The following is an 11,978-nucleotide window of genomic DNA, read 5'->3' on the forward strand; positions in this document are numbered from 1 at the left end:
CCCGCGCTGGGCCCAGCTCCCCCCACCCCACCCCGGGCACCGCCAGAGCCGGGGCCGCTCCCCCTCTTCCCGGCCGGGGGTGACCCGCCCTCCGCCGACACCGGGCACGGGCCGGGGCTCAGCACAGCCTCTCCCCCGTCCCGACGCGGGGCCGCCCGGGCCGGCCCCAGCGGGAGACCTGGATCTGCCCCGTGAGAGCCCAGACCCCCCCGTGGACCCTGGGACCCGACCGGGGGTGCGAGGCCGCCCGCAGAGAAGGGCGCCCAGAAGCCGCCTCGCCTCGCCTCGTGTCCCCACGCGCCCAGCGCGGCAGGCGGCGGGTCACTCTGCGGCGTGGGGCTGGCGGGACACGAGCCTACCCAGAGCGGCCCGTTCCGGCCCCGGCAGCCGCCGGAGCAGGGGGTTCCTCAACCAGGCCGACAGGAGCGGCACCAGCCTCCCCGCAAAGGCCGTATCGCGGGGTGCTGCAGCCCCGGGCCAGCACGCAGCCTGATGGAGAAACTGTCCGGAAAGCAGCAACACAAGGAAAATCCATCAGCCCAGTTTCAGGTTTCAGGAGAGAGGCTTCCACCAAGGAGAAAAGGTGAGAAGTGAATTGCAGCTCATCTTGGCTGCGGTCGTTCGTAAAAAACAATAGACTCTTGTCCCTCGCGTGCACGGGACCATGTCAAGAGTGATGCAAAAGCCGGGTCAAGAGCAAAAAGCAAAAGCAGCAGAACCCAAACTGACCTGACTCCTCCGCACCTCAGAAGGGGTCTGGGCAGCCCCGGGTAGGAGCGAGTCCTACAGCTCCTTACAGAGAAAAGGAAGTCGCTCAGATATCATGATCGAGATCGTGAAGCATTAGCAATCGCACAGGAAACAGTCACCTTGGTAACTGAGATGCTGAGAACAGCCCAGAAAATCTGGCACAGGGCAGGTTTTTCTGTTAAACTGGGTTAGTTTTGCAGGGCAGACGCCTGGCTGCAGCGTCGCCCCAGGGGCAGTGGCTCAGGCCGGGCTGACCCCGCTCTCCGGCCCCAAGAGCTGCCACCAGGCACCACCAGCCGCAGGGGCTGTGGTACCCCAGGTCCACCTTCTGGGGCCACGGTCCCGCCGGGCAGCCTGGAGGAGCCCTGGCACCCCATGGACGTGCAGCACTCACCCCTGCGCCACCTCAGCCTGGTCGGGAGTCGTCCCTGGTGGCCAGCGAGCCCAGGCTGGCCCCTGGATGTGCAGCCGAGCCAGGAGTGCCCAGCGGAGTTATATGGGGGATATTTGTGCTAGGGGCAGGTCCTCAGCCGGACCCTGGCCCCGTGGTGGGAGGGAGGGCAGTAGGCGGGCTGCCTCGCCTGGCCCCCACCCGCGCGCCTTGTCTTAAGATGCCTCCTTTAGGCGCTGGCAGTCGTGCCCGGGCAGGTGACAAGCTGCTGCACCTGGCCCCTGTGACATGTCACGCAGGGGAGAGGAGCTGACAAAGGGCCCTTGTCACCACGGGGCTTATCTCGGTGCCGCAGGGCAGGCAGGCAGGCAGGCAGGAAGCACCCCTCTCTTACATAAACTGCTGGCTTTGGACCCACACGCTGACCCCGCACCCCTGCCAAAGACAACGCCTGTAACCGGGGAGCACTTGGCTGCAGCTCAATGCCACGGATGTGAATGGGATCTGCTTTCCCAGCAGCCCCCCAGGGCCAGGGGCCAGCTGCAGCCAGAGCAGAGAGCAGGGCCATCAGGCTGCATCTGAAGGGCTGCTGTTCCCCCCACACCTTAGGGGACTGCTGGGCATTCCCTCTGCTCAGCCCCTGCCTATGGGGCACTAAGGGGGTGAAGAAGCTACCACAGCAGCGTCTGCCAGGACCATGAACCCTCCTCTTGGATTTTTAAGTGACTTGGGCGCTATCGCTTGGAGACATCAGCCCACTCCGGGTAGACCACCAGGAGCAGGCCACTCAGCACAGCGACTCCCAGTGCACCGTTGGACAGGCAGTGTGCTACCGCCAGCCAGCCAGCAGCTCCCCGCGAGGCCTGCCCTCCAGGCGATGTCCCGCAGCATCCCCTGGAGCCCACGCTGTAGGCGCAGGGGCCAAACTACTCACTGGGGCCAGGGGGAGACCCCACCATGCTCCTCTGCACTGAGCACACTGTGTGGTGTGGCCCGGCAGCACACACAATCACTAGAAACCTACTTTCATGGAAAAATCAGGTCAACTTTTGGCTTTCAGGTTGCAGAGATTGCACAAGCTCCAACAGTGATGCAACTGCCCATCTGCCCGAGCTTTCCGGGAGGCAGAGCAGCAATGGGGCTGCACCCCTGCCCACAGGCACCCCCAGCCTGGGGGGAGCCCAGGGACACAGCAGGACTGTGGCAGTGCCACTTCCCAGCAGTCACCCAGCAGAGGAAGGGCAGGGGGCCCTCACAAACAGTGGAGAAAACCAAATAATGGGCAGCAGTGGCAGGCAGAGGACCAAATCAGTAACTAAATGTTTACTTGGAGCACAGCAACCCCCTCTGCCCCCATGCCCATGCTGGTGCAGGGGTGAGCCCGCAGCGACTGCTGTGCTGTGAACGTGTGTCCCCAGCCCCCCCCCCCGCCTGTGCCCTCTCCCGCAGTCCCCTTACCCTGGAGTCTCTCCGGTCCCTCTCCTCTCCTCCCCTCACTGCTGGATGCTACTGGCAGGCTCCTGGGAAGGCCCCAGCGCCCCCGGAGCTGGGACTGCCATTGCCCAGCCAGGAGCTGTGCTCCGCAGGGTCCCGCCAGCTGGAGAGGCTCTATTCATAGCCATGCTCCCAGACACAACATCTCACTGTGGTCACACGCAGGGGACTTCAAGGCCCAGCCCAGACACCCTGACCTTGCCCTGCGGTACAGCTGCAGACACAAACAGCAGTGGCACAGGGTGGTTCTGTAACTTTATCTGCCTCTGTCATCAGCAGCCGTAATGCTGCCAAGGTATCGACCCGCAGCCTTGCCACAGCACTGCCCCTGCTCTGGGCTGTGGTGTGTCGCACCCTGCCTTCGCCTGTCCCCCCACGACTGCAGCTGTGCAGGTGCAGGAACATCCTTGCCCGCCCGAGCACCATAAGGTGCCTGCGGCACTTGGGGGCTCCGTGCAGGAACACAAGTAGACGTGTGCAGGCAACACCCGGGCAGAGAGCCCACCTGTGGCCCTTCAGCAAAAGCCCCAAAAAGAGACAGGTAGGCTGGGGAGGGGCTGCCTACAGATACAGACACACAGATCTAGCCCAAAGCCTGGCAGGTGCAGGTTTTCACCAGCAAGCTGGCAGAGCACCAAGGAGCAGCCTGGTCTGTGCCGGGTGCTGGCCGGGCTCCGGGCTCACTCCCACCAGCAGCTGCCAGCCTCACACCACCCCAGGAACGGGGGGCTCAGTGCTCCCCGCCCCTGCCGCAGCCCGGCTGCTGACTGCCAAGCTGCTGCAGGACCAAGATGTCAGCAGCCATTGCGCTGGGGAGAGGGGGCTGGGGCTGCCCTCAGCCGCACCAGATCTCAGCGGCCCGTCTGCTGCGTCCCCAGGGGATCCGGTAAGGGCAGGCACAGAGCCATGACACCCCCGCATACCCCATGCCATGACGGGTGCTGCAGGGCCCTGCCCTAGGAGACCTCCTGCACCCCTGCCTGCAGGGCTGGGGCCCCCCACGCCAGCTCGGGCAATGCCAGCATTTAGTTTCTCCAGCTTGGCTGTGCCTCTCAAGGGGATGTGGGGCAGAGAAGACACATCACAGGCCAAGGGCCGCTTCTCACCACAGCCTCCAATGCCTGCGGTCACAGAACCGAGCCAGGCTGTGAAAGCATTTCCCTGTTTGCTGAGGTCTTTAGTTTTGCTTCACCTGAACGGGACATTATGTGCTTTGTGTGCAATTTCCAAGCTTTCCTTTAACTGGTGTGTCTAATTGCTTCACCATGTCCTATGTCAAAGCTCACTCCTTGCCACGGTGGCACAGGACTCGCTAAGTGGGAACACACTGTGATAACCCTCAAGATTAGTATCTCATCAGATGACCAAATGCAGAGCAGGAGCTCTAATTGCTGTCCAGGCATAAAGGCCAGAAATGCATGAATGAGCTCTTGCTTAATCCTGGGAAGGACCATCAGTTGCTGCAGGGTTATAAAGCTACTAATGCCTGGGTTGTTAAGGCAAACCACAAGCTACAAGGCACCAGGGGAGACCTCAGAGCTGGGGTCCTGCTGCACACCCCGTCCCTCCTCCCCGCACAGCTCTAACAGGGCTGTCCCATCTCCTCCAGCTGCTGCAAGGACGCGCTGAAGGAGGGGGGACCCGGGGAGAGTCTGCAGGTCTGCCTGGGGCAGGAACCAGGTTGTCTGAGACAGTTCCTGGAAGGCTTTGCAGGGAGAGCCTTCCCCCTGTGCTGCAGCAAGGACCCAGCCCAGGACAGCCAGGTGCAGCCAGCCAGCACTGCAAGGGGTCAGGTCCACCTGTCCCCGCCATGCCTAGGGCAGCCATCCCCTGCCTGCAGCCTGGCAGGGTCACAGTTACCCAACTGGATCAGCCCAGCCCTGGCCTGCAGGGGTGCTCGGGCGAGAGAAGTCTCCCAGGAGGGAGCCTGCCTTCGTGCCAGCCTCAGGACCTCTGCAGCCACTGCTGGGACCCTCCAGCCCAGAAAGGGAGTGGTACTGCTGCTGAGAATTGGGTCTGCGCTCCCCAAGACCAGCTTAATGAGATCCTCACAGGAGGACATCTCCCAGCCCGGAACCAAGGACACCAAAAGGAAAAGAATTCCCTGCGCTTCCTTTGGGATCATGCTCCAGCGCTGACCCACCAACTGGAAAGGCACGCTTGCTTTGGGGTTTCCCGGCTGCCACCTCCGATGCTGCAGCCTCCGCTGCATGGCCACGAAGGCACCTGCTCTGGTACAGGCAGGGCAGGCACCCGGCAGCACAGGGTTAAAGCGGCACGGCTCTGGCCTCTCTGCTTCCCAAATGCCCCTGCCGCAGGGTAGACTTCCTGGAAGATATAACCTCTTCCTTTCTTTTGAGAAGGCGGCACAGGATGGCAGACGTGGCTGCGGTGGTTTGTGACCCAGTTTTGCCCAACTTCAAGAGAAGTGTTATCTTCTGTGGCTGGATGCCAGAGCAGGGGCAACTCATGCAAGCCAATCGCTCCCAGCTCTGCCCTCGACTTTCCTCTGCGAAACCTCGCACTTCTTGGGGGCTGACGTGTGCTGACGTGGGCAGCAGCCGGCCACTTACGGAAAACGCTTTGCACCTGCCACGAAGCAGCCATGACCCCGGCCCTTCCCGACACACACACCGCCACCAGTGCCACCGGGAAGCCCAGGGGCTCCCCCAGCCCCCGTGGAGCAGCCCTGTCTCCCAGCATCGGCCATCCCGAAGGCTACAGTGACACGTGGCTGCACAAGGGCCGCTCGTCCTCGCTGCCTGGCAGATGAGGAGCTGGGCGGCGGCGCTGGGGCTTGGTGGGGCCGGCTGTCAGCAGGCAGAGCAGAAGGGCCGGGGCTCGGCTCCGGCTGGCAGAGGCAATGGCCACGGCTGTCCAGCTCCGGCTCTGCCCCGAGAGCTGCTGCGCCGGCGGCAGGCCGCAGCGCGGCCCCGCACCGAGGGAGCGGCGGTTCCCCCAGGCTGCGCCGGGGGAATTCAGCAGCCCCGCCAGGTGCAGGCTGCGTCCCGCAGCCCAGCAAGGCCCCGCGGGGGCTACGGGCTCCCCGGTTCCTCGCTTGCACCCCGGCCCCGCAGGAAACATCGCCGTGCCCAGGCGCAGCGGCGACAGGCGGCGGCTGCGGCCCCAAGGCCGGGGTCCCCGGCCGCCGCGGCGCCCGACAGGCGCGGCCGGAGGCCCCTGGCGAGTCGCGCCCCAGGCGGGAGGCCGGGTCTGGAGCCAGGCTCCTCCGGCCGGTCAGCGAGAACCCTGCCCCGCCGCCGCCCGGAGAACCGGGGAGACCACTGACCCCAGCGCCGCGCGGCGCCCCGGAAGTGACCTTCACGCCGAGCATCACTTCCGGTCACTAGCCGCGGGCCGACACCGAGTTCCGCCTCCGGCGGAAGCGCTGTTTCAGTTCCGGGTGAGCGGCTGCGAGGAGCCGTTCTTAGCGACCGCCGCTCGACTCTGTCCTGGCCTCGGCCCCGGTCCGCCGCCACCATGTCGGTCCCCAGCGCCCTCATGAAGCAGCCGCCGATCCAGTCCACAGCGGGCGCCGTGCCCGTCCGCAACGAGAAGGGTGAGTGGGGGGGCCGCGGCCGGGGCCGACCCAGCCGTGGCGGCGGGGGAGGGCGCCCGTAGGGCCCCTGGTAACGGCCCGGGCGTCCGCAGGTGAGCTCTCCATGGAGAAGGTGAAGGTGAAGCGGTACGTGTCGGGGAAGCGACCCGACTACGCGCCCATGGAGTCCTCGGAGGAGGAGGACGAGGAGTTCCAGTTCATCAAGAAGGCGAAGGAGCAGGAGGTGGAGCCCGAGGAGCAGGAGGAGGAGCTCGCCAACGACCCCCGGCTCCGGCGCCTCCAGAACCGCATCGCTGAAGACGTAGAGGAGCGGTGAGTGCAGGGGTTGGCAAGGAGTTGTGCCCCCGCCGTGCTCCCCTGCAGGTCTGCCCTTGCAGGGTGCTGGGGAGTCCAGATCCCCCTCTGCTGCAGTGTGGTGAGGAGTTGCCGGAATACCAGGCAAGGGTGGAGAACGTTTTCCAGGCAGTGTGGGAGAGCCTCTGGCTCCTCTCACGTTTGTGCTGCACCATGCCTCAGGCTCCGGCTCTGCTGTGAGCGGCCCTTCCAACCAGGAGTCACCATTTCCCAGGGCATAGCTCCATGACCAGGTGTGGTTGGGGGGTGCAGATGAAAACAGGCTCCAAAATAAAAATTAAAGCAGTGCGCTGGAGCTCAGGGTAGCTGGAAAGGACAGTGACACGTGAAGTGGGCAGGGAGTAACTGAGTGCCATTTGCCTCCTCCCGTGGAGCTGCTGCTGGTTTCGTTTCCAGTAACTGGGAGGCTTCCCGCTGGGAGCTCCGTTCCTACTTGGAGCACGGACAGGGAGGAGCAGCTGACACCTGGCCACTCCAGCATCCTGGGAAAGAACCTGTGGGGTCTGCCCCCACCTGGTAGTTCCAGCGTTTACCATGGCCTCGTTAGGAGCGATTAATGAGTAGTCAACTTCTTGCAGCCTCTTTGTGTTCAAAGTGCCGTCATTTAATTGGGGTCTGTTGCAGGCTGGCGAGACACCGTAAAATCGTGGAGCCCGAAGTGGTTGGAGAAAGCGATTCAGAGGTGGAGGGGGAAGCTTGGCGCCTGGAGCGGGAGGACACCAGCGAAGAGGAAGAAGAAGAGATTGATGATGAGGTGCGCTTGCAGAGCCAAATAATGGGCCTAGGGAAGCCCCTGAATGGCACAGGCTGGAGCTGCCTTTTGCACAGACCTGTGGCTGTCTGGTAGAGCTGGATGAGTGTCACAGCTGGCTGTGACTTCACTTGTGGGTTACTGTTTTCTTGCATGGGACGGGATGCCAGGAGAGGCCACTGTGTGTCTGGAGCGATGGGCATATTGTCTCATAGCCCACACTGCAGACGCTGCACTTTTTGGACAGAAGAGTGAAAGGGAAGTGGTAGCAAGGCTGGTTGTCTGACTCCTCTGTGTTTTTCTCCATTAGGAGATCGAGCGTCGGCGTGGGATGATGCGTCAGCGAGCGCAGGAGAGGAAAACCGAGGAGATGGAAGTGATGGAGTTGGAAGATGAGGGTCGATCTGGAGAAGAGTCCGAGTCAGAGTCTGAGTATGAGGAGTACACGGACAGCGAGGATGAAATGGAGCCACGTCTCAAACCTGTCTTCATCCGCAAGTGGGTGACGCGTGGGTCAGCCCTGGGTGAGGACATGGGAGCTGGGAGCCAAGCAGATGCTGCTGCCGTGGTCTCCTCTTCCTCGCAGTGGGGCGGCAGTTTGCCTCCCCAGGCGGCGGGAGTGACAGTTGCAGCCTGGCAGGGCACAGCAGGCGAGTGAGGGGCGATCCCTGCACCGACAGCTCCATATCAGCCACCTCGGATTGCTGTGGGATCAGGCTGTGGGTTGAAGTCGTAGCAGGGTCTGATGGGAGCCCTTGGGCCAGTGCCGTACGGTGGCAAAGGGAAGCCATTGGCGGGCCATGCCCCACAGCCGGTGGCTTGGTCTCACATTGCTTGCGTGCAGCTGTAGGGGAATGGCTTGGTAGCCCTGGCATGGGTGACGCTGGAAAGGGGCGAGCCCTGAGCTGTGGCCCATCCTTGGAGAGGGCAAAGGCTGAAAGCAGCTGTGGTGCAGGAGGGGAAGTCTGTGAGGAGCTGAGGGGCTGCGCTGGCTCATGGGAGGGCTGACGGCTGTTGTGGTCCCTGCCTGCAGGAAGGACCGGATCACAGTTCAGGAGCGAGAAGCAGAAGCCCTGAAGCAGAAGGAGCTGGAGCAGGAGGCAAAGAGGCTGGCGGAGGAGAGGCGCAAGTACACGCTCAAGGTGCTGAGTGGCGGGCTGGGGGTCGTGCAGGGGGGCAGTTGGTGCAGCAAGCTTAGCTTGGTCCTTGCTGCAGATCGTAGAAGAGGAAGCGAAGAAGGAGCTGGAGGAGAACAAGCGTTCACTGGCAGCACTAGATGCACTTGATACAGATGATGAGAACGATGAGGAGGAGTACGAGGCCTGGAAAGTACGCGAGCTGAAGCGTATCAAACGGGACCGTGAGGAACGGGAAGCGTAAGTATGATCTGTGTAGATGTGAGGCTGAGATCCTGCAGACCCAGGCCCCATGGGCAGTTGAGGTGTCTCTTCCTCAGGCTTCCCTTTGGCAGCATGGTCTTAGACCAAGTGCCCAGAGCCCCTCCTGCCCGCCCTCAGGCTGCCTTTGCTCCCCTACAGAGTCAGTAAATGTATGGGAGGGTGGCTGGCAACAGCAGCTCTTGCGGGCAGGTGCTGTGGGGACACAGGGTCTCAGGGGTTTCTCTCCTGCCCAGCATGGAGAAGGAGAAGGCAGAGATCGAGCGCATGCGGAATCTGACAGAGGAGGAGCGCCGTGCCGAGCTTCGGGCCAACGGCAAGGTCATCACCAACAAGGCAGTGAAGGGCAAATACAAGTTCCTGCAGAAGTACTACCACCGTGGCGCCTTCTTCATGGTGAGTGGTGCTGTGAGGGCCTGGGCACGGCCGCGTTGGCAGCCGGGGCTGGGCCTGCGCACTGACGGGGCTGTGCGAGACCACGGGGACGTTGTCTCCCTGGGGGAAGCCTCCCCCCACGGTGCCCTGGGGCTGGGGAGGCCCTGGGACAAGAGCCGGCCCTCAGAGGCAGCATGGGACTGAAGTGACGGTGGTTATCTGATCTCGGCCAGCTCTCGTAACAGAGGGTGAGCGGTGACACCAACAGGGTGGAAGAGGGTGATGCCATGGTGGCCTGCCAGGTGCTGCCCTGCAGCCGCCCTCGGGAGCCCAAGCAGGACGGGCGCGGTTCCACCTGGAGCCAGCCTGTGCTGCCTCCCCAGAGTATGTTAGGTTGAGGGGTCCCAGCTGAGCTGGAGCCACAGAGCTGTCCCCATGCTGCTGTTTGGGCTGACAGACGCACTCGGAACTGAGCCAGTTCCACATGGGCTACAGCCCGGGCTCTGGAGAAGTGGCCCGAGGGGCCATGAGGGTGGCTGCCAGAGGCAGGCCTGGGGGACAGTGCTCGCATCCCCCACCTTCGGTAGTAGGTTAATAGGACTGCAAGCACCATGGCAGCCCCCAGCAGAGCAGCGATATGGGCTTCTGGTGGCTCTCCCCCACTTTGGCATGCTGCTGGCACTCGCTGGAAACTTGCCCGCTGAGCAGGTGTGTCCCTCTCCTGCAGGATGAGGACGAGGAGGTGTACAAGAGGGACTTCAGTGCCCCGACCCTCGAGGATCACTTCAACAAGACCATCCTGCCCAAAGTCATGCAGGTGGGTGTCCTGGCCAGAGGGTGCCTGGCCCGCATGCTGTGCCAAGGGGTTGCGGTTCCTCGGTGGGAGCAGGGGGGAGCAGTGGCTCCCCATGTCCTCCCTGGGCGGCCGCTCACAAGCTCTTCTGCTCCTCAGGTCAAGAACTTTGGGCGTTCAGGGAGGACAAAGTACACGCACTTGGTAGACCAGGATACCACCTCCTTCGACTCCGCCTGGGGCCAGGAGAGTGCGCAGAACACCAAGTTCTTCAAGCAGAAAGCAGCGGGCGTACGGGATGTCTTTGAGAGACCCTCGGCCAAGAAGCGAAAAACCACTTAAGGGACCGGGCAGGAAGGCATGGCGCGGCTGACGGCCAGGCAGGAGGGCACTTCTCTGCCAGCTGCCGGAGCCTGGGCAGGGACAGGAGGGACTGAGCGCTGTGTCAGGACTCATGTGGTAACAAGCCCTTCCTCTGCCTGTGCCACGCCTGCTCTGTCAACGCAGTGCCCTGCTCCCGGCGCTGCCAAGACCCGGCGGGCTCCCTGCCCAGGCGCTGTGGAGGACAATGGCCTGTCCGTGCTGGCCAGGCCCGTGGCCGCCCTGAGGCTTCGGCAGTGCCCAACAGGGCTGTTGGGGAGCGCATCAACGCCCCTGGCTCCAGTGCACCCACTTTGGGAGGAATTATGAGACTTTCATACCTGTCTGGGCCACAGCATCTCCCTATTGCTTGTACCTTCCCCCTTGTCAGTTTGGGCCCTTTTTCAGTGCAGAACAGCGCTGACCCCGTTTCTGCAGGGCTTGGCTTTTCTACCGGGGGGGGGGGGGGGGGGGCGGGGTGGTTTGATTAAAGCAGTTGTTTTCTTACACATTTTGGCTGTGGACTGCAACTGTCCCATTCTGCGCTTTCCTGTGAGCCAGGATGGGCTGGCGCAGCCTGGGAGGCACTGCACTGGCCTGGGCATGGCGTGTGAGGGCAGCCATCACTGTGCCTGGCTCACTGGTGCTCCCTTGTGCCCGGGGCTGCACTGCGCTCCCCGAGGACGGGAGAGGTGAGGTTCCTGCCATGGCTCCTGGGCCACAGGAGGTTAAAAGCAAGAAGAATGGCGCATCTCGGTGCTTGGGCAGGTCACCTTATCCTGCTCTGGTCACGGGGGTGCTGGGGCACTGCCAGCACAATGCCGCATGTCTTCCCACAGGCTGGGCCCTGCTTGTCAGCACCGCGTGCCTCACGGGACCCGCTGGGCAGGTGCCTGGCACTGCACGGATCACAGCGACAGCCCACTCCCACCAGTGCCTTTATTAGGTAAGGGAACACACCGCGTCTCCAGCCAGCCCTGCATCCAGTGAGGGCGTGCGCTCATCCAGCAGGCCCGGCGCTCAGTTGGTGAGGGTGATGAGTGCTTCCACCACGTTCCCCATGTGCTCCCGCAGGCTGCGCTCTGCAGCTGCCCGTGAGATCTCCATCTCGGTCATCTGCAGGGAAAGAGCCGCAGCCCCTGCAGCAGCCACAGAACAGCACAGTGGGGGCCGCCGGGCCCCAGCACCGCAGGCCGGTGCACACTAGCTGGGGCCTGGGGTGCAGTTTCAGTGACTGGACGCCGGCTGTGCCCCAAGGCCCGGGATGCACCACTGGCGTCCAGCCCGGTGTCCTGCCCTACTCACGATCAGTTCCAGGTCCTCCTTCTTGATGGTCACTTTCGCCAGTTCCTTCTCCCTATGGCGAGAGACAGACAAACCTCCGATGACCAATGGCCCCCCCCCACCTCCGGCTGCTGAGGTGGGAGCAATCCCTCGCAGCAGCGCGGGGTGTGCTGTGCTCTCGGAGGCGGCCGGTGCCCAGGCCGGGCTCCGAGGGGCAGCCCAGTGCGGGAGGGGTATGGACCGGACCAACCCCCGGAGCGCCGAGCCAGCACGGGCGGTTGGTTACCTCTCCTGCTTTGCTTTCTGCTCCCGGGACCTCCGGTCTCCGATCACCGACATGGCCTGCCAGGACGAGCGCAGTCACCGCGCTGCGCGGCACCGGGCGGGTCAGCGCCGCGACCGGCGGGGCGGGCACCGGGGCGGCCGTGCAGGAGCGGTGCTCGGGGCCCGGCCCGGCGCCCCCGCAGGCA

At 63.6% G+C, this 11,978-nt stretch overlaps 2 protein-coding genes across 2 annotated transcripts in view; one reads left to right on the forward strand and one right to left on the reverse strand.

Annotated features, from left to right (window-relative positions):
• The first annotated feature begins 6,035 nt into the window (after positions 1-6,035).
• On the forward strand, positions 6,036-10,686 carry MFAP1 (microfibrillar-associated protein 1). Its single transcript, XM_010572205.1, has 9 exons — positions 6,036-6,194; positions 6,287-6,506; positions 7,173-7,302; positions 7,610-7,797; positions 8,333-8,441; positions 8,515-8,675; positions 8,933-9,092; positions 9,799-9,888; positions 10,024-10,686. The coding sequence occupies exons 1-9, from the start codon at positions 6,116-6,118 to the stop codon at positions 10,204-10,206; spliced, it is 1,320 nt and encodes a 439-aa protein (XP_010570507.1). The 5' UTR covers positions 6,036-6,115; the 3' UTR covers positions 10,207-10,686.
• Positions 10,687-11,167: 481 nt separating this feature from the next.
• The window catches only part of HYPK (huntingtin interacting protein K), a 3,262-nt gene continuing 2,451 nt past the window's right edge, over positions 11,168-11,978 (reverse strand). The window contains exons 3-5 of the mRNA XM_010572332.1: positions 11,795-11,850; positions 11,530-11,581; positions 11,168-11,340 (exon numbers count right to left, since the gene is read on the reverse strand). Of these exons, the coding sequence (XP_010570634.1) occupies positions 11,245-11,340; positions 11,530-11,581; positions 11,795-11,850 (204 nt within the window). The 3' untranslated portion in view covers positions 11,168-11,244. The remainder of the gene's footprint in view (positions 11,341-11,529; positions 11,582-11,794; positions 11,851-11,978) is intronic.

This window comes from Haliaeetus leucocephalus, unplaced genomic scaffold (genome assembly GCF_000737465.1).
Source record: "Haliaeetus leucocephalus isolate CR32 unplaced genomic scaffold, Haliaeetus_leucocephalus-4.0 Scaffold339, whole genome shotgun sequence".
In the NCBI taxonomy this organism is placed as follows: Eukaryota; Metazoa; Chordata; class Aves; order Accipitriformes; family Accipitridae; genus Haliaeetus; species Haliaeetus leucocephalus.